Here is a 23,499-nt window from a genome sequence, read left to right on the forward strand (position 1 = left end):
GATAATTTCACAAATATATACAGTCATTCATTTTAATGCCTGGTACAACCAAAACTAAATTTGTCCAAACAAATGTACCTTTAGTTGTACCAGGCATTAAAATGAACAAGAAATTGAAGAAAACAAGGGTCTAATATTTTTTTCCATGACTGTATATTAAACATCTATATTTGGACAGTGGATTTAACAAAAAGCAAAAGTGCTGCCTAAGTCAACAATGTTGCATTTGTTAGAAGGAACAATAACAAAATAATACAATGATAATATAATAAAATAATACTTTATTGGATGAATAAACACACTAGATGGGGGACACATTGCCCAGGATGATGCTGTGCTCTGTCTGCCAGCTGCTGTGCTTTTATTGATCCTGCATGTTTGTCAGTAATCTGCTGGCAGAGAGAAGATAAGTGAGGCCTGAGTGTTGTTGTCTCTGGCTAATAATTGTCTTCAAGGCAACGTCCACAGTCCCAGAGGAGGAGAGAGGCTCAGACAGAGAGATGCTAATGCACCTGCCTGGCTGGCGTTGTTGGTTTTCACCAAAATGTGGAGCAGGATCAGCGGAGTGGAACTTGAATGAACCCAGGCAGTCAAAGGGTGGATCACTAATAATGGGCGTAGTCTATTGATTTGTTCTGCCATCATGAGATAATGATAGTGAAGCTCTTAGCAAGGTTATTATCTTTAGAATTAACTAATGTTTATTCCCCCACCCACATTAAATCTACAATTTATCTATCTATTATCAGGTTAGTTTCAGCTCCAATCCACGTACTTCCGGGCACCAGGATTTCTCTCCTGGACCTATTAACCCCCACCCATCTATCCATCCTCTCCTCCTGCTTTTGTGCTTCTCCCCCGCCCAGCAGCTCTGATTCGTTTTCTCTTTTTGTGACTCAGCTTCTTATTAAAGCAAACAGAGCATCATCAAAGCAGCAGCAGCAGCAGCACCAGTGCTTTGACCCTAAAATAAGTGGATTGGAGTCAACATTTTCCTCACATCCTTAGGAGCATCCTTTCATTTTTCTAGGTGTGGCATGTCTTAAACAATTTTTTTTTGTGTGGAATAATTGTAAATAATTGTCCGGTGGCTTATGTTTTGCTGTTGAGTAATTCGCTTTTATCATTGATTTACTGAGATGCAAATTTACTGGCAAACTGGCTTTGTTCTATAATAATCTTCGGGCTGGTTTTCAACTAACTGCTTCAAAACAAACTGTTTATTTTGCTTACTGACTGATTGGCCTGGGTGCTTATTGTCTAATTAACATACTATTTTATGGCCTAACTGCTTATGGTATTCAGTGACTGGCTGACAGAACTATATTCAGTTTTATTTTTATTCCCTGGCTGTTTTGGTTCTTTTACCTTTTGCCTGGCTGCCAAGCTGGTTATTGGTTGTATACATGCCTCCTGGCTGGGAGTGGCATCATCCTTGTGTCACCCTCAGGCTGCTTTGTGATTGTTTGGATTTGAAAGGAGGAGTGATGGAGTAGAGGAGAGGTTCCCCCATGTAAGAAGACCTAAAAAGAAGAAGGAACTAAAACAAGAAGCAAAAGAGAGAGAGAGAGAGAGAAAAGAGGAGGGGGGGAGAAAAAAAACCTCACAGGAGAAATTGTATTAGGAAGCAAAAAGAGGAAAAGGAAGGGTGACGGACGGAGGAGGCGTAGCAGTGGAGAGAGAGAGAGAGAGAGAGGGTGGCGAGAGAGAAAGAAGGGGAGGAGAGTGGATGCTACCCACACCCTGAGATGCTGTGCTGGCTAGGAGAAGACGAGATGTCCGTCCAGGAGCTGCTCCAGAGGGTCGAGTGTGTCATCACTCATGTTGGTAAGTCCTCACATTTATCCCCCTTATCTTCATCGTCATATTTCACACATGGTTAGAATAAGAAATAATTCTTATTCTTCTTTTTACGCTGGCGAAAATGTACACGAGAGCCCCTTTTCTGTCATCCTGTGGTTAGCTGAAGCATAAGATTTGGTAGAAGGTTTTTCTACCTTTTTCCGGGAATCCTTCAATCGGTTGGACATGTGACGAGAAGCAGAGCAGATGCAGGCGACGCAGGGAATCTCCATCCTCTCCTCAGGACCACCGAGTCGAGAGGAGGGATGCGGAGGAATACTCTGCACATGGGCAGAGGAGAAAGTGTGTCATCATGTCATACAACGGGGAGGTCACACAGTGCGATCACTGTCGCTTGATGCTGTTAAAGGCAAAAAGATCAAATAAGATATGACTTTATTTTATCCTGCAGTGGGGGAATTTAGTAGCTGCTCAAGATACAGACACATAGATATAAGAACAGAATAAGAATATAAAAAATAAGACATATACATATGTTCTATACACATTATATACATACATTTCTGCTATTTGGCATTTATTATTAATATGTATTATTGTATTGTTTGTTTTCCTGAGAGTACTTTGCATTCTACAGATACTGCACATTGGAAAACATGTTAAATAGGTTAAATAAGTTGTTATATTACAATATGTACAATTTATTATAATATTCATTGGTTTTATTTCACTGTGTTCATTATATTGGGTGGTTTTTCTGTTTTTCAGCATATATTCAGTACCGGTTTGCGTGTCTTGATGTTTGATTCATCTGACTGAGAATACTGAGTATTCTGAGTATTTGTTGAGCGGAATCAGATTTTTTTTATTTTGAATGATTTATAAGACACACAAACATTGAATGAATTTAGTGGGATAAGAGCTTTCGGCTTTTTGGATTTCTTATTAGTGTAATTATCTATCTATCTACATTACATTGCTACTACATTTTCTATCCTGAATAATCTTTTCTCTTCACTTCTTTTCCTTTTTGCTATCTAAGTTCTTATCTTTTAAACTTATCTTAACTCAGTTTATAGTGTCCCTGTTTCTAAAACTGTTTTCCACTGCTGTCTTTCCAGTTGCTGCAGCTTACAACCTCTGCATTGTGTTTTGATTCAGTTAGACGAAGAAACACAGGAAGGTCCAAAAGATGATTTAATTGCTTCAAATCAGAATCTGGAGGAGAGAAGTCAGGCCTCAGTAAAACTACTCAGCATAAAATAAAATCACAAACGAAGGAAACTTATAAAACTAACAAATGATTTCTGCTGTCCATCTTAATAATAATAATTAATTGATGTAACAAACTAATTTGCCAGCAGTCTAAATTTAAGATTAAGAGATTAAGATTAAGATTTCCTTTATTAGTCCCACTAGGGGGAAATTTCCGAGTTACAGCAGCAAAGTGGATAGCAAAAAACAATAAATAGTATCAGTATAAACTACAAATACGAGAAAGGTATAAGCAAACAAACAAGTGAAAAATATAATAAAGTATTAACAATTTACAATATAAACAAGTAGAAATATAAAAAAGTACCTTATAACCTAATAACCTTGACCTTGTTATTACAGATTACACAGAATTTACACAGAACGAAATAACAATACTGAATGTCAACTATTTCTCTCTCAGACAGTATATACAGTTATGGAAAAAATGATTAGACCACCCTTTCCTTAATTTTTTTGTTCATTTTAATGCCTAGTACAACTAAGGGTACATTTGTTTGGACCAATATAATCATAGTAACAAAAATAGCTCATAAGAGTTTAATTTAAGAGCTGATATCTAGACATTTTCTATGGTTTTCTTGATAAAAAAACAAAATCATTATCAAGAAAACCATGGGAAATGTCTACATATCAGCTCTTAACTAAACTCTTATCAGCTATTTTTGGTGTTGTCATTATATTTGTCCAAACAAATGTACCAGGCATTAACGTGAACAAGAAATTGAAGAAAACAAGGGTCTAAGATATTTTATTTTTATTTTTTCCACGACTGTATAGTAATATAGAATCACAGCATAAAGTAACATAATTGAAAATAACGCCAATAAAATGACTACACATGATCAAATTAAGGTCAAATCACTCAGCAAAATTGAATTCTGTAAAACCAGCTTTTGCATTGTAACGTGTAAAGCTCAATATAGTATTTAATGTAAAGTGCAATAAAAGCATCATCTGAGTTGCTCTCTCTACCTCCATCTCTCCTCTGCTCCTTTTTCTTTCACTTTCTCTCAACTGCTCGTTTCCCTGCTTTCAATCCTCTCTGTATCTTAACCTGTCGTTCCATTTGTTCATCGTCTATACTTTCTGCAGCCCTGTCATCGTCCTTTTCTTGCCTGTCCTCTCCACCTTCTGTCCTTTTTCCTCCTCCTCCTCCTCCTCCACGTCGCTGTTTCTGCATCCGAGTCATTTCCCGGCTGGATGGGAAGTAGGTTAATGTGCCACGCTGGAGCCTGCCATGCAGCAGCCTCCATCACTACAGTTACTGCATTGCATGTTGAGGGGAGTAGAGTAAGGGGAAGGGGGATGGAGGAGGCCTGGTGCAGAGCGTTACTATGGAAACTGAGGCCCTGAATTGATTTACTGGAAGTCATGCTCACACGGGATGCTGCCACCAGCATCACTGGCTACAGAAAGGTGTTGATTAAACTGGATATTTCTGCTGTTTCCTAACACCTTGTCTCCTATTTGCATATTCCCGTTAAATTACACTTCCACTGAGCACGCATCACATCACATACACTGCAATGCACAAAGTGAAACCACCGGGGGGTGCACCAAACCTTCTACTTTTATGCAGTTGTTTTAATCATTTGATCTCCACCAGCAGATGAAGAGAGTTTGTCCAGTTGTGATGAAATTGTAGATGTTGAAATTAGTCGTTGCAGTTTTTTATATCATATATTATCTATTCCACGTTGGGTTAAAAGCCAATTTTATTTTTTGACCCTGACAAAAATTGCCTCACAAGGTTTATTTAGTAGCTGTTTGTCTTTTTTAATGTTTTTGAGCTGTTTTGGGTGCTGTTCTGAAGCTTTTGTAGAACAAAAACTGGAAAAAAAAAATCCATGACAACCACATTTACTGATGACATTTATATGATATGGTCAAAAGCTCAAAAAGTCCAAGTAACAGTCATGTAGTTTTGTGATTATGCCAAACCAAATCACCCTTAATGTACTGTTTCCTCTCTTCCCCCCATTAAATTGCTTTTAGTTTGGAAAAAAGAGCGTCTTATTCACCAAAGGGCGCCACAGCAATGAGTAGAAGTGGAGAAGTGATAATAATAATAATAATTGACCCCATGCCGTTGCTAACTTCCAGTTTGGCCTAAAAAAATGTGTCATTTTGCTTCCTCACTACCATAACCCATATTTACTGTGACAACCTCTTGTAAATAGAGAGTTATTATGACAGGAGATAGTCCGGAGACACAGCATAAAGATCGACAGAGGCCCAATCCCATGTCAATACTAACAGACTCAGACTGTGAGGCATGTTTCTGTCAGTGCAGCAGAGTTTAGAGCTGTCCCACTGTCAAATCGTGATGTGCTAGAGGGCTCTCTTGCCTACATTTTGAGCCCTTTTTGGACACCTTCTGTAAAATGTTGCTTGAGGGAATTACCCATAATTCATAGTGCATTAATGTTAAAACACAGGGTTACCAGAGAAAGCCCCGAAAACTGTAAACTAGGAGGACTGGCTGCGTTCAGCTTGATATATTACGTTTACACAGGAACATTAACAAGGATACTTAGAAGTCCTTCCACCCTCAGGTACAAAAAGGCAAAATGTAGTCACAAAAGTATACATACAAAAAAAATATAAATGGACTTCAACAAATTATTAAATGATAAGAAAATGCATTCTGTTAACCAGTCCCCCAAAGTAATGAAATTAAACTTCACAACTTTACAGAAAAACAATTAATGTCCAAATCATTGTGAAGCTGTGTCCAGCTTCCCTTACTGTCTGTACATGAACAAGAACATGACTGTAACTTATGAGGGGCTGCATAGGCCATAATTCATTCTTCCCTCTCACATACACAATTGTACCTCTCACATTCACACTTTTACCTCTCACATACACAAAAAATACCTCTCACATTCACAATTTTACCTCTCACATACACAATTTTACCTCTCACATTCACAATTTTACCTCTCACATTCACAAAAAAATACCTCTTACATACACAATTTTACCTCTCACATTAACAATTTTACCTCTCACATTCACAGTTTTACCTCTCACATTCACAATTTTACCTCTCACATTCACAATTTTACCTCTCACATTCACAAAAAAAATACCTCTTACATACACAATTTTACCTCTCACATTCACACTTTTACCTCTAACATTCACAATTTTACCTCCCACATTGACAATTTTATCTCTCACATGCATAATTTTACCTCCCACATTCACAATTTCACCTCTCACATTAACAATTTTACCTCTCACATTAACAATTTTACCTCTCACATTCACAATTTTACCTCTCAGTCACAATTTTACCTCTCACATACACAATTGTACCTCTCACATTCACAACTGAACCTCTCACATTCACAATTTTACCTCTCACATTCACAAAAAATACCTCACATATTCACACTTTTACCTCTCACATGAACAATTTTACCTCTCACATTCACAAAAAATACCTCTCACATTCACCCTTTTACCTCTCACATTCACAAAAAATACCTCTCACATTCACCCTTTTACCTCTTACATACACAATTTAACCTCTCAAATTAACAATTTTACCTCTCACATTCACAATTGTACTTCTCACATTCACACTTTTGCCTCTCAATTAACAATTTTACCTCTCACATTCACAATTTAATTTAAAATAACCAAATCGAGTAAGTAACAGCTTGGTATGGCTGGTAAACTGCTGTGATTGCATATAGTCATGCATTAACCAGCACAAGATGCTTCACCTTCCCTTGGCAAGAAGGAGTTACTATTTAGCCTAACTTGGCACAAGAGCAGACTTTGTGTCTTTTTAGTGTTTTTTGTGAAATGGGTTAGCACAAGCAGCCAAGTTTCCAAACCATTTCACTGTGGTCCTTCCAATTTCATTTTCAAGCTCTGCCATTGTCAGACTGCTCTGCTATTGTTCAAACACGTACTTATCTCACCGGCCAACAACACATTGTTGTTTCCAGCTCACGCCCACATCAACTTTTCTGCATACACCTGCCATAATCGTTACACTAAACTTCCCCACAATGCAGAATTGATATCAACTTCCTATCCCACTCTCGTGAAAAAACTAAACTACTCCTTTAAAAATGACATGATTGGAAAAAGGAGGATTTTCCCAGCTGGAGGTTTGTGGTATTACCCAGAGGTCCACCCTTCCAGACCCCAAACTTTGTTGCTATGACGTCAGAGCTGCATTCTTTCTGCTTCCTCTTCCTGTCTCCGATACAGGGGTAGGGGTGGTGGTGGTGGTGGTGGTGGAGGAGAGGGCCGGGTCACCATATCCTTCAGAAGGCATTTGTCTTTCATATTGTCAGTTGGACTGAGGCCAGCTGACCGGCTCGACTCACAACAACACAACCGAACAATAGAATTGATCCACTGGGGAACCAAGAGAACTTTGATTTCACAGTCTGGCCTTGTTTTCTCACTGCATAGATTTTCAGAGATTATTTTCAATTCAACAAATAGCATGAGAACCTTTTTTATAATTCATACCTTAATGGGGTTTTCCATTGGGTTCTTGACTACCAAGCTATTTTAAGCAGTTTACTGTAAAACTACAATTTGATATTCTGTTGTGTTCAATGGAGAAGAAACTAACAAATAAACACAGATTTTATTTATTTAAATTACACTCTCAATCTTGTGTTATAAAGGGTTACTTTCTTAGAAAACATCTCAGGTTTAGTTAAATTATATGAAAGTTTAATGTGAGCATCTTCAGCTAAATATGCCTGTAACAGCATAGCAATTATTGGGCATATTTCCAATATTTCCCCTAAAAATGTCCTTCAAATCAGCTGTTGAGGCTGATGAAGGAATATTTTTTCTAGATCTTGCAGCCATGTTTATTAATGTTGTGTTCATTAACTGGTACTTGGCCTCCCGTCTTTATTTAAAAGTGTCCCCCGGTGAAAGCAGCAGAGTTTCCAGTGCATTGTTATGGTGTTCTTCCATATCTTCCTCCTGTACAGATAAACAATAACCACGGCTGAACATAAATCAGGAAACAACCGCTTTTTCTCTCAGCTGTGGGACTGGTGAGAACATTCTGCTCATCAATTATTCAATTGGTGAAGGTAGCATATGAAATAGACTTGTGGCAGACAGTGACAGTGAGCCTCAGTGAGGTAGCCAGTGCCTGCAATGATGTAATCCATGATGTAATACAGCCTTCTCCCTGCAGCAGATTATCAAAGTAGGACAATATCTGATGAATAAAGAGACTGTTGGCTCAGGCTCTATCAGCAAACATCCTGTTGGAGTATTCTTCAAAGAAACTCTTGATACCCTACTGCCCCTTGACCTCCATTAAATCAGATAAATATAATATATCATTTTTATGCTATTCCCCCCGTTTCTATCGTTCTATCGGGACACCAGGAGTTTTCCCAGTGAGCCGCTTGACAGTGCTGGAAGAAGTATTCAGATCACTTACTTATGTAAAAGTACTAATACCACACTGTAAAATTACTCCACGTCAAGTAAAAGTCATGGAAAAAAATATTAAACCATTGTTTTCTTCAGTTTCTTGTTCATTTTAATGCCTGGTACAACTAAAGGTACATTTGTCTCGACAAATATAATGATAACAACAAAAATAGCTCATAAGAGGTTTTCTTGATGATTTTGGTTATTATCAAGAAAACCAAGGAAAATGTCTAGATATCAGCTCATAAATTAAACTCTTATGAGCTATTGTTATTGTTGTTATCATTTTGTCCAAACAAATGTACCTTTAGTTGTACCAGGCATTGAAATGAAGAAGAAACTGAAGAAAACAATGGCATAATAATTTTTTCCATGACTGTATTCTATATTATTATTGATGCATTTATATAAGCAGCGTTTACGTTTTCGCAAGGTGGGGCTAATTTAAACTACTTAATATACAGCTATGTGCTTAAATAAATTTAAAAAGTCTAATCACTTTAAATTGATCATGTTTTGCATGTTAAATCTCGACCTGAAGCTACTGAAACTAAAGCTGTACAATATAAAAAAATACAATATCTGTCTCAACATGTAGTGAAGTAGAAGTATAAAGTTATAGAATAGAAATCAAGTAAAGAACAAATACCTCAAAATTGTACTAAGTACAGTACTTGAGTAAATGTACTTAGTTACATTCCACCACTGCCACTTGAAAAAATGGGCTGATGCAAGTAAAATATGCTTCTAAAAAATAACCAAAGTGCTGTGTGGTTGAGTGGCTGTCAACCCAATGCAACTGGGTATTTCCTTCATCAGCCAATCACTCTTGGTCCAGTCCTTTTGGAACACACCCCTTTTCTATCTCCTTTCAGAGGTGAAATTTGGAGAAAAAGTAGAGAGGAGCAAGATGGACCAACAAAATGAGAGAACTAAATCCTAAAGGTGGTGCTGAAAGCTCAGAGGTTTAACCAGATTTAAGACCCTTGATGCTGACGCAGCCAATTAAAAACAACAACAGCTAATTATTAATTGTGACCACTGCCATCAAATCCCCACAGCCTTGTGAGTCTGAAGGCACTGGCAGCACAGAGGAGATCAAGCAGAGAGCAAAGTCCATCAAGCCTCAATGATACCAGTCCAACTGTTAGTCCAGGGTCTGCAGCTGAAGTGGAAGGACAGGCTGAGGTAAGCTGATGAAGTTAGCTGGCTATTTAGCTATTTGGATGCCTTTTGTTGATACATGTAACATTAACCAATGAACTCCTTCACCATCACTGGATAAGTAGTGGAATTTGGGTGAGTACTTTAAATTACTCAGTGCCTGCTGCCCCCGCGAACCGGCCCCGAATAAGCAGAGGAAAATGGATGGATGTTAATGCCAGTTCACAGGAATTTGTATGCAAACATGAAACCATATAAAATAAACTAAAACTAATAAAAAATAAACTAAAACTAAAACTAATAAAAAAAATAAAACTAATTTAAACAAATAAAACTAATAAAAAAAGTAACTAAATCTTAGCATTTTCAAAAAAAATCCCAAAAAACTCACTCTAAAAACTGAATTTGAAACTAAATTAAAACTAAAACTAATGAACAATCCCAAACTATTATAAACTTGGTATGGTAGGTGGCGGTATGGACCTAAAAGTTGTAATTGCAATCCACCAAAAAAGTGCAAAAAGAAGAACACCACCACTGTAACTAGAGACTACCTCTGTTACACTTTGGACACAGTTTGACACACTGACCGCACACATTCCAGCCATGTACTAGGTTTCCATGGAGACTTGTATGTAGTGTGTAAGTGTATTGTACTCGCAGCTAGTGTTTCTAGTGCACAGCAGTACTCCGGCTGGGTTCATCCAGCGCAGACACTGACTGCTGTTGTACTGTTTCTGCTGCAGGGTCAGGGCTGAATACTGAGTATAAAGGGACACATGAGGGAGAAGGAAATATGGTTGTTTCCATGAAACTGGAGAGTAAAGAATGCTTAAAAATATGATAAAAAAAGTGCAGGTGATGAAGGTTACATACAGACACACATGGAATAATTATTAGACCATTATTTTCTTCAATTTATTGTTCATTTTAATGCCTGGTACAACTAAAGGTACATTTGTTTGGACAACTATAATAATAACAAAAAAAATAGCTCATAAGAGTTTAATTTAAGAGCTGATATCTAGACATTTTCCATGGTTTTCTGAAAATAACCAAAATCATTATGGAGAAAACCATGGAAATGTCTAGATAGAGACAAATATTGTATTTTTTATATTGTACAGCTTTAGTTTCAGTAGCTTCAGGTCGAGATTTAACATGCAAAACATGATAAATTTAAAGTGATTAGACTTTTTTTTTTTATCTATTTAAGCACATAGCTGTATATTAAGTAGTTTAAATTAGCCCCACCTTGAGGAAATGTAAACTCTGCTTATATAAATGCATCAATAATAATATAGAATACAGCCATTTATGAGCTGATCTCTAGACATTTTCAATGGTTTTCTTGAAAATAACCAAAATCATTATGAAGAAAACCATGGAAAATGTCTAGATATCAGCTCTTAAATTAAACTCTTTTGAGCTATTTTTGCTGTTATTATTATATTTGTCCAAACAAATGTACCTTTAGTTGTACCAGGCATTAAAATGAACAAGAAATTGAAGAAAAAGGGTGGTGTAATAATCTTTTCATGACTGTATGATAAAGAGGAGGTGGAGAAAGAGCATCTGGCGGTGCAGGTTCTGCACATACTCTCTTGTAAAAATGTGCAATAAAATTGAAAAGCCTTGCAAAAATCTTTCAAAGTGGAAACAGAAGACAAGGGAGGGGAGGGGGGAAGAAAAGATGGGAGTAAACAGGGAAAGATGTAGAGGGGAAGGGAAGTCCCAGTGCCTGATGGGAGTATTGTTGGAGGATATTTGTGTAAACGGTGGTTAGAAGTGAGCTGCTCAGCCGGTCACAAGGCTGCAGGAGAGGCTCAGACCCCCCCTCCTGCTTGCTTTGTTTCACAAAAGAGGAGGGCTTGTCCTGCAGCGCTGAGGGGACCAGACAGCCTTGAGAACTAGACTGTAGTGTCACCTTTGTACATGTGTGTGTAATGTTGCTGTAGATATCAGACTAGACGCTTTTTTAGCTGTGCTGCTTGACCCTGCCCCTCCTGTCTGTGTGGAATATTACAGAGCAAGAACAGCAGCAGCATGGGATCAGTAATGTGTAAGTAATGATTGTTTTTGATCCATTATGATTGATTTGAACATGAAGTTGGGAATGTTTTGGCTGTCGTAGCTGTTGGGTTTAGTGTGGAGATCACTGGTACTTCAGGGTCAATCAGGAGGTCCAGTTGCCACAAGCAGTAGTGGAAGAAGTATTCAGGTCTCTTACTTAAGTAAAAGTACTAATAATACACTGTGAAATTACTCCACTACAAGTAAAAGTCATGCATTTAAAACTTAAGTTTTGTATCAGCATCAAAATGGACTTAAAGCATCAAAAGTAAAAATACTTGTTATGCGGAATGAACCCGCTCAGATTGTTAAATATATATTCTAAATATGTTATTAGATTATTTGAATTGATGCATTTATGTGAGCAGCGTTTTAATTTTCTTAAGGTAGGGCTCTATTTAACTACTTTTAAAAACTATTAAAAAAAAGGTCTAATCACTTTAAATGTATTACGTTTTTATGTTAAATAATGACCTAAGAGTAACCAAAGTAGTGTATTTGGCAACTGTTGAGATTTGCACTTTACACTACATTTTAGATTCATGGTTGATTTTTATTTTGTTGTACGATTTTAATTTTTCATACAGACTAATAAATCATATTTTTGATATATTTTTCAGTATTTTGTAATATTGTCAAGAATATTGTTATTGGAAAAATACCCTGAAATTTTGTGATATTTTTTTAGGGCCATATCGCCCCCTCGGTGCTTTAGTATGAATTTTTTGCGGGGGTAATTTTTGGACATCCCATAATGTATGTAAGAAACGTTTTAATTTTGTAAAGATAGGACTCATTTTAACTACTAAATATACTGTTATGAGTTTTGATTTAAAGCAAATGTATAATAATAATAATTTTAATTTACCATGTTTTTATGTTAAATCTCAACCTGAAAAGCAACTAAAGCTGTCAGCTAAATGTAGTTCTTGGCCACAAGAAAAAAAGCAACATAGTTTCTAGTTTTTCTGTATCTCAATAGTGAAAACTGTGATGCATCAAAAATGTATCACTTGATACCAAAGTCAATGGCTGCCTTGTTTTCAAAGATTTTACTCCACTGCAGTAAAAGTCCTGCACTCAAAACTTGAAGTTAAAGTTAAAAAAGTATCAGCATTAAAATTTACTTACTTACGTATCAAAAGTAAAAGTACTCGTTATGCAGAATGGACCAACTTACAGTTGTATATTCAACATATTCCAAATATATTGTTGGATTATTATTGATGCATTTCAATTTTCTCCAGGTAGGACTGATTTTAACTACTTACTAGACTGTTATGTGGTTTAATTTCAAGAAAATGTATAATCACTTTAAATCTATGATGTTTTTTATGTTAAATCTCAACCTGTAAAGTAACTAAAGCTGTCAGCTAAATGTAGTGGAGTAAAAAGTACAATATTTGCCTGTAAATGTAGTGAAGTAGAAGTAGCATAAAATGGAAATGTCGTCACACAGGCAGCAATTTGTATGAGGGGCCGTATCGGCCATAATTCATTCTTCCTTCTCACATTCACAAAAAATACCTCTCACATTCACAATTTCACCTCTCACATTCACAAAAAATACCTCTCACATTCACAGTATTACCTCTCACACAATTTTACCTCTCACATACACAATTTTACCTCTCACATACACAATTTTACCTCTCACATTCACAATTTAACCTCTCACATTCACAATGTTACCCCTTACATACACAAAAAAATACCTCTCACATTCACAATTTTACCTCTCACATACACAAAAAAAGGTGTGAATGTGAGAGGTAAAATTGTGTATGTGAAAGGGAAGAATGAATTATGGCCTTATATGGGCCCTCAACCATACTGTATGTCCTGTGAAAGGCTTAATCTTTTAACGCAGAGATTATGATGGAGATAAAGACAGAGAGAGAAGCAGGGAGGCTAAAGGCACCTTGCTGGTTCTTTAGGGACACATGCAGGAACAGCTGCAGTAGGATTGCTTCAAGCTGTGTTGGTGTGTGTGTGTGTGTGTGTGTGTGTGTGTGCACTAGACAGCAGAAGCATTGAGGAAACATGGATTATCCCGTTGTCTCTGCTGTAGGGCAAATGTACAGGCTTGATGGATGGATACGTTAGAGTGGAACACATACCCAAGCAAGGTCAGATAGAGTTATGACTGGAGATGGATGCTGTGATGCCAGTAAATGTGGAGCAGTACGGATCTTACTCTTAGATCTTCCTATGGCACGATCCTTCATTCCATGCTTCCCTCAACATGTCAGTGTGTGAGCTTTTTGCAGATGCATCTTGCACAACTGAAGTCATTATGAACTAGCAACTAGGAATTTGTCCACTTAAACTGCCTTGAAAAAGAGCTGTCACAGTTATTATTGTTATTATTATTATTACACTACTTCTGTTTTGCCTTGTCTTATTACAGAGGGGACTACTGCCTAGTCGGCAATTTTGGGGGGATGCCGTCACTCTTGTTAGCTATGTGAAGCCAATGATGTGTCAAATTACGACCTGCTGCTGCACCGGCTACATAGCTGAACTGTGACAGTGTTGAGCAAGCTACTTTGAAAGTGTAGTCCTGTCATGATAATTACTGTATCGACGTTGTTCGATCGTTGGATATATAATAATGGACACGATAGTTTTTTTCTGGACTCAATATATTTTCGTTTCCATGCATGACTTTTGGTTCTTTTTTGTGTTGTTTAAAGTAATGCTGCAAATTTTTGACAGGCAGTACAAATTACAGGAAAAAAAACTATATTTCCCAAGCAGCCATTCCAGCTGTTTATATGTTATTTTAATAATAAAATAATATAATACATAATGATTAGCTCATTGCATTTTTTTGTTAACAGAGCCTGAAAGTCTATTTTATTTGTTTTGGATGTAGTTTATTTATTTATGTTTTATTTATCTAGGATAATTTAACTTTTTTTTTTTCCACATTTAAATTCCAATGTTTAAAATTCTCAAGATTTAAAAATCCATTGCTGTGGAAAAGGATGTATGTACTTATTATTCTCTATCTTGGTATAAAACTAAAATGACATCGATACAACTATACTATTGTTTATCATGGTAGTTTCTAGGAAAATATATCTTCCTAAAAAATGTGTTATTGTGACAGGCTTAGTGTAGTGAGCTACCCACCAGGGAAAAGTAGCAAACATAGTTCAAACAAAGATACTGAATATGAGGAAGATGGCGCATTACAAGCTTCAACAGTGCAATTAAATCAAATTTACTTTCTGTCTATTAACCCTATAAAGCCTGAACCGTGAAATAACTGCCAGAAAATTCTAAATTTTCAAAACTGGAGTGTTTGTTGAACCGGCTAACATTTTTTAAAATTCAATATACATTTTCATATATGAATTTAATTTTGATCATATTTGATATATCAGGTCTTTTTGTGCAATTCGTTGCTCACAATTTGCTTTTCTTGAACTAACATAATCACATAAAACCTAATATTTTCAACCAAATAAAACTTTGACTTTCTTTTTAACATTTTCCTCAAACATACAAAATATTTTTTTCCATATAAAACAACATCATACATCTGCTGATATGAAGTTTTCACACAGCAATGATAGATTTTTTTTCAGCAAATCATTTTTGTTACATCTGGTATTTTTGTGAAATTTGTTGCTCTAAGGAAATTCTAAATTAAAAAGACAGTTTGCAGAATCAAACCACCAAATTATAGCCATTTGGATTAAATGTTTAGGAATAATTGGTCAACACTGAGCAGTTTTTGCTCTCTCTCTATACAAAGTGGGGATTTTAGATAATTTATTTATATCATCAGGTTTTTCAGGGAAAAAAATATCACACTGATGATTTAGAGGTCTCAAAAACTTATGTATCAAATATGATACACTTGGCTTTATAGGGTTAATGGCTGTGGTTGCCCCTCCCAGCACTCCTTTGGAAGTATCAGTGTCAAGAATAATGGATTTATATTTTATTTAGCTAACATTAGAAACAGTAAAACTTTTACGAAAATGTGTTGCCTTGTATGTCTTAAATAGTTTTTCTGTAGACTTTGGGTAAAGTCCAATCTCCCATGGAAAGCCTTTCAGCGTTTTTGACATTTTTTAACATTTTTTAAATCATTTTAAATCATTTTAAAACATTTTTTTTCCATTCTGTTAATTAAAATGTGGATCATTTTGTGAGAACATTTAGAGGTGCCACTCATGTCTCACTTACGTCTCCCTGCCAGTGGGGATTCCCTGTAACGCTGATGCCATCTTTGTTACCAGATATCGCCAGAGTGAGTTGATGAGTCACAGACAGGTCTTATCAGAGTTCATTTTCTCCTGCTTGGTCCATCAGCAAAATGTCATTCTTGTGTCAGAATGTTCAGAGGACATGTGATCTGTGAAAATAATATTTGCTAGAGGTGTGAATCAGCGGAGGCCGCAAGATATGATTTTATCCCGATACTTGAGTCACAATACGATACTATTGCGATTTTAAGCATTTTGCAGAGTTGAGCAAGCTACTTGGAAAGTGTAGTGAGCTACCAACCAGAGAAAAATATTGCGATAAAATACTGTATTGATTTTTTCCCCCACCTATAATATTTACATTCTTTATTCTCCCATTTGGAATAAATAGGCCTCAGACTCATACCTGCCAGTAGTCTGTTAAAGGTGTGTGGCCACGGACGTCATTTTGGGGGGGGGGGGGTCACTCCATCAGGTTGTAAACAGCGCCAGGACTTGAACACCGGCCTGCTGGTTGCCCAGGAGACAGGAGATCCAGTTAATCTGCCGCTGTAAATTGTTGTTAACATGTTGGCCATTTGTTCTGCCTGGGTCAAGTCAGCAAGACAGATTGTACTGAATGATGGACATTTTTTCAATTTCAATGTCAGTTTGACCTGCCCACCACTAGGCGGTGCTATGCAAATGAGGTCTGTTTACCATGTATTCCAAAAATAAGTGTAAAATTGGTGGTACAGAGTTGGAGTGAAGTTCACTAACAAGGTGAAACACAGAATTGGGTGATAATGTTTTGCTACGTGGTTTACAAAAGGTCAAACCAAAAAAGGGAACAATAGAAAACTAGAAGAACTACTAGAAAACACAGTGAACTGAGTTTGTTTTTTTGTTTTTTTTAAGTTTGAGTTTAAGATACTTGTGCCCCCCCCCCCCCCCCCCCATCTCTGAAATCAAAATTTCGTCCATGTGCGTGGCAGTATCCAAACTCAGGTGGCACAGATACAGGCCATGTGCTCACTGAACTGTCTCTGGTTCAACTACAGAAAATGTTTTGTTTTTTACATTGAACCAACTCAACTCAAGTCAATGTTATCTCAGTGATCAATACAAGTATAAAAAAAAATCCAGGCCTATGCATTGAAGGGGCTTAGCTATGTTCCTGTGAATGAGTTTTCAGTCTTCACTAAGACCAAAAAAGCAGATCATATTACTCCAGTTCTGAGGTCCTTACACTGGCTTCCTGTCTGCCAAAGGATTGATTCCAAAATACTATTGTTGGTATGCAAAGCACTGAATGGTTTCAGGCTGAAATATATTATATTTCTGATCTTCTACTTAGCTACGAACCACCCAGAACTCTCAGATCATCTGGACTGGACTGCTCTGAGTCAGAACTCAACTAAACAACTCAGTTTTTATGAACCACATATCATGAACAAATTCCAAGAAAACTGCAGATCTGCTTCAACTCTCAACTCTTTAAATCAAGACAGATGACTTTTCTGTTTGCCACTGCCTTTCAGTGAACAATAATTGCTCATTTTTTCAGCTTGTTTTCAATTTTAAATTCTATATCTGAATGTCATTTTATATATGTCTCTTTCCTTATTTCAATGCTTTTGTTGTTTCATCTAAAGCACTTTGAATTATCCTGTTGTTGAAAGATGCTATACAAATAGACTTGCCTTGCCTTTTCACATTACATCACATTACATTACTTGTCATTTAGCTGACGCTTTTGTCCAAAGCGACTTACAATAAGTGCATTCAACCTGATGGTACTAGCCTTAGACCACAGGAATCAAGTAAGTATAACTTTCAAGAGCCAACTGTAACTGCTACATTAGTGCTATAAGTGGAGGAAGAGGTTATTTATTTTTTTATTTATTCATTTTAATTAGCAACCATGACTTAACCGAGGTATTGTTGCCTTACCTTGAATGATTGGTCACACCAAAGTATGGCCAAATTAAAATTCTTACCTAATAACTAGTGATGTGCCAATGAAGCCTCATGAAGCATTTTCTTTATTTTCTGAACCCACTAGTTGGCGCTCTATGTTCAACAAAGGACTGAAAGCAAAATTATTTACTAATGCTTGAGCCTTTTTCTTTAAAGCAAGAGCACCATCTAGTGGTCTCAGAAAATATATAAAAATACTCATGAGGCTTCATTGGCACATCACTAGTGGAAAGTAACTAAGTACATTTACTCAAGTACTGTACTTAAGTACAATTTTGAGGCACTTGTACTTTACTTGAGTATTTCCACAAATTTAACTTTACACTTCTACTTCACTACATTTTAGGGGCAAATATTGTACTTTTTTCTCCACTACTTTTAGCTGACAGCTTCAGTTACTTTACAGGTTTAAGATTTAACATTAAAAAAAATGATCAATTTAAATTATTGCACATGTTTACAAATTAAACCACATAACAGTATATTAAGTAGTTAACATTAGCCGTACCCTGACAACAAGTAAAATGCTTTGGAGTAAATAAAACAATCTGAGATTGGCCATTCTGCATAAGGAATACTTTAAGTACATTTGGATGCTGATAGTTTTGTACTTTTACTTTAAGTAAGTTTTAAATGCAGGCCTTTTACTTGTAGTGGAGTAATTTCACAGTGTGGTGTTAGTACTTTTACTGATGTAAGAGATCTGAATAATTTTTCCACCACTGGTTGCTAGCATGCAAGGCTAGCATCTCAAGTCTTTCAACTGTTCCAACACGCCGGTTTGGTCAGTGAGTTTTCTTTGTAAGTTATTTTGTTTTGACATGGTAAAATTACTATTTTGCCTAATGACTGTGATGTATTTGGCTAGCTGGAAATAGCTGCTGTTTCTAGTTAAACAAAATGATTGATATTTGTGTATAACTCCTCCTCTGTACTTTTGATTTAGATCATTTAGATTTAGATCTATAGTGTTTTGATATATAAAAAAAGGCATTTCCTCTTCAAATACAACTCTTTAACTGTAATGTAAACACTTTAAACAACACTTACAGCCTATTTTTAGTGAAGTGCTGCGTTTGTTCTGTTTCAATCTGTGTGACTCTCCAATACAAGTCCAGACCAAACACGCTTAGATTTATGGTGACAACAACAAAAACAGCAACACACACAAGTGAGCTGACCGTAGCGTGTGTGTGTGTGTGTGTGTGTGTGTGAGAGAGAACTGTTATCATCAGATCCTGTCATTAGACATCCTCTAATTGTGTTTGTGTGCTGACGCCTTTTTCCTGAGAAGCAATAGGAAACCCGCCTTCCCCTGAACGTAGCAACAACCACCCAAAAATAACACAAGCTCCATGCAGTGTGTGAGAATCTAATTCTGGCGGAAACATTGCCAGGCTATACATTAAAATGAATACCTTCACTTAAATTAACTAAATCAACTTGACTTTTCTACATGAGTTATGTCAGAAAGATTATTATTGACATCATCATTTACAATGAAGACAACTCCTATAATCCATTAATCTAATCTACTGTACATGCTACTTTATGACATCATCTAGATCAAGTCCATCTCTTGCAGTGATGAAAAGTAACCAAGTTAATTTACTCAAGTACTGTACTTGAGGTACTTGTACTTTACTTGAGTATTTTATGTAACTTTATACTTCTACTTCACTACATTTTTAGGCAAATATTATACTTTTTACTCCACTACATTTAGCTGACAGCTTGCTTTTCACGTCATCACACATCAATTTAAAGTGATTAAACATTTAAAAAAAATTAAACCTCATAACAGTATATTAAGTAGTTTAAATAAGCCCTATCTTGGGAAAATTCAAACGGTGCTCACATAAATATGTCAATATTAATAATAATGCATAACGAGTACTTTTACTTTTGATACTTTAAGTACATTTTGATGCTGATCGATTGATCCCAAAGGCCTTATGATGGTTCAGACCAAGTTTGAAGTCGATCACATTAAATCTCTAGGAGGAGTTTGTTAAAGTACGCAATGTGGAAATGGCTAAAAAATGGATATTCGATTCAAGATGTCCAAATTCCTGTTCTTTTTCAGGTATGAGTTCTTGAGACTTTTTGGTGCGTCGTCCCATGATAGACATATGTACCCAATTTCGTGTCTCTAGGACAAACCTGTGCCAGGGGCTAAATTCTAGGGGGCGCTAGTAGGTCATTTTGCCACGCCGATTCCCGAAACCACTGAAATACATACAATTTCACCAGAGATTATATTCCAAGTCTGATTAGTTTTTGAATATGATAACATAAACATAAATATGTCAATAATAATAATAATAATAATAATAAACTAATAATATTCTGTATAATGAGTACTTTTACTTTTGATACTTTAAGTAAATTCTGATGCTTTTCTACTTTTTCTTCAGTAAGTTTTGAATGCAGGACTTTTACTTGTAGTGGAGTAATTTCACAGTGTGGTATTAGTACTTTTACTTTAGTAAGAGATCTGAATACTTCTTCGAACACTGATCTCTTGTTACCATTTGAGTTAAATGTACATATTTAAAAAGAAAATCCTGATTGCTGGCAGTAGAGACATATGAATGAACTATATATCACTGTATCTAATTGTACAATCCAGGGATTCCCAAAGTGTGGTTGCGCATAACTTTGTTGCATTATATTGAAACTGTGTTTCAGATTAATTGAAATGCGAGAGTGCATTGTTGTGCTCGTGATTATTTTATTATATGTGTGTTCTGGTCATTTGAGCATGATTAAACATGCCGCCTTTAATATGGCTATAAAAAAAGCTTGTTGCATTTTTTTTTTTTAAGGTGTGGGGGATTGGGGGTGCGTCAACCCGGTTGGGACATAGAAGGGGGTGCGCGGCTAAAAAAGTTTGGGAAACGCTGGTATAATCTAATGTGTTGTTGTGCAAATCTCTGAAATAAGCTCAGCTCAGCAGGCCCTGACTCACTTTTTACAACTGTGAAACCTTTTTAAAAATAGTACAAAATATTCAGGAAATATAAAAGTCTAATGATCAAACCAAAGAAACTCCCACAGTACTTATTCATAGGAACAACATAGCACATGTTTTTTTACATCCTCTGCACCATAGAGGTTCATTGTTTTCCAAAAAAATGATGGAAAAAATCTCCCAACAGCGAGTCTCCGCCCTTATTGGCAGACGGTGCTCAGACCAGTTTCAACTGCTGGTTTGATGGTTTTGTAGTTAAGAGACTCAAAACACTCTCCAGCCCATCATCTGGTTTTTAAAAGGCCACTTCCACAGGCTGTTTCTGCAGCAATGAAACACATGACTGGACCACTGTATATGCACATGCACACTCTGTACTTTCCTCTCTCTCTCTCTCTGCTTCCTTCTCCCTCCATCTCTTTCTTTTTCACATGCATTACAGTCTGTCTGCCCTCCTTCTCTCACTTCAGAGTTAAGCGCTGTGTCACTACAGCTGGAGCTGGAAAAACTGACCACAGTAACACACACATGCAGATCAAGGCTCTGCTCCGGCTGCATATTTATCGTGTGTTGAGTGAAACGAGGGAAAGAAGAAGAGAGAAAGCTTGAGATTGGTTGGCCTGTAGCAGTCTGGGATAGTTTGAGTTGATGGTGGTGGAGGCGATGAAGAAGCAGCTGCAGGGATGCTGCTGGATATTATATAGTCCTCTCCGGTTTTACATACCATGAGATTACTGTCAATTCAGTGGATTACTGATTTTCCTGGACGGATTGACATATATGGATTTGTGTGTTCAAGCCTGGAAGGCATTACGATGAAGAGCGTCAAACATGTTATAGGTAATGTTCACACACAGACTTTTAAACCTGCATTGACATGTTCAGTAGTCTGGTCTCACTTTCTTTGCTCTGACTATTCTCATACTGTATAATGTAAACAGATATGTGCTCTGACACACACTGATACATGTGTTGCCATCCATTCTTCTCTCTGCTTGCCTGGTGCCATCTTTTTTTCCATTTCACCAGTGTTTTCCATATAAAACTGTTGGTTAGGTGATTTAGTTTGCAAAGAATTTACTTGAGCTTTTAAATAGCTAATGATGGAATAATTAGGAAAGTCTTCACTCGTAGGTTTTCTTCTTATGCTTTAAAATCCATCTTTCTGTGAAGAAAGTAGGATTATTAGATTAGATTCTTGTTAGTTTTTCCAGCCTGAGTACGCTGTAAAAACTTAAATTCAACTTAAACTACTCAACTTCGTGTAACCTGGCTGCCTTAAATGTTGAGTTAGGAAAGCAAAAAAAAAAAAAGTCATAGATCATATATTTGAATGCATTTAACTTAAAATAAAACGTTGTTTTGACAAATGTGAAGCTGACAAAATAGTGCCAGCAACTTTATAATTAAGTTATAAAGTTTTTTTAGTGATACAAGGCAATACAAGTTGTACAAACCAACTAACTCTTATTGATTATCTCAAGTTGTACAAACATAACCATAAAAGTTGGTTCAACTAAGCATTTAATTGCATTAACTTAATATTTTTAAGGCAGCCAGGCTAAGTTCCAATGTAAAGTTCATTGAAAAGATTGGACTGTAATTTGCCCGAACAACTTAACACTCTATTGATTGAATCCACCAGTGTATGGTTGATTGTGGATGAGATGCCCAGGAGAGGCAAACATTTTTTTGGCCGCACAAATGTGATATATAAGTTGGAAGTTAGAAATGTATTTTTTTAAGAAGGAAGTATACGTTTGTTTGGAGAAGCTATAATAAACTGAATTTATCGATCTGCAGAAACTGTGGACATTTAATTTGCGCGCGTAAAAAACGTATATACACTTTAATACTTAATATATAATCTTTAAAATAATAATAATAACAATAAAAACTTTATTTATATAGCATCTTTTAAAAACAACAGCTTACAAAGTGCTTCAGAGCAGTTAATCACAGGAAAATGATGCCATAAGGCAAATTTTTATTTGAGTTTTCTTGCTGGCTGCATTTGTAGAAAATAAACTCCAAATCATGAGCTGGCAGCTGACACTCTTGCCACAGCGCACTGTAATGGAAGCTTTATTTTTGATTTCCTTGGTAGGTCAGCAGACTTACCAAGGATACTAAGAACAGAGGTACATTGATATTGCCTTCATTCAAAGGCTCTCAGCTACTCTCCACCCCACTATAGTCAATGTCAATACATGTCTTTATTCTCAGGGACAAAGTTTCTTCACTGTACACTGCTGTTAGAGTTTCAGGCTGCAGGGGAAGCACATAGATACAGATATACACACATAGACACACAGAAAGGCATTTGTAAGAATTCTTTGTCCTGCTTTCCTATATAAATCACACATGAACACCAGTCAGTTCACTCAACTAGACAGATTCATAATAGGCTTCATGTGATGAAAGGATATAAAGTTTAAGATAGGAATCCACTCAAATTTTTTGACTTATGACTCTAATGCTCAGCAATTTTAAAAATTACAAAAAATTAAGAAAACATTTAAGAATAAGATTCTGAGTTATGCTTCCTTGTCTGTTTCTTTTTCTCATGTGCATATGTGCAGGGCTACA

General features: G+C 36.3%; 1 protein-coding gene across 1 annotated transcript in view; it reads left to right on the forward strand.

Annotated features, from left to right (window-relative positions):
- Positions 1 to 1,694: 1,694 nt before the first annotated feature.
- mcf2l2 (MCF.2 cell line derived transforming sequence-like 2) overlaps positions 1,695 to 23,499 on the forward strand; it is an 80,919-nt gene continuing 59,114 nt past the window's right edge. The window contains exon 1 of the mRNA XM_059340746.1: positions 1,695 to 1,827. Within this exon, the coding sequence (XP_059196729.1) occupies positions 1,749 to 1,827 (79 nt within the window). The 5' untranslated portion in view covers positions 1,695 to 1,748. The remainder of the gene's footprint in view (positions 1,828 to 23,499) is intronic.

This window comes from Centropristis striata, chromosome 9 (genome assembly GCF_030273125.1).
Source record: "Centropristis striata isolate RG_2023a ecotype Rhode Island chromosome 9, C.striata_1.0, whole genome shotgun sequence".
Classification (NCBI taxonomy): Eukaryota; Metazoa; Chordata; class Actinopteri; order Perciformes; family Serranidae; genus Centropristis; species Centropristis striata.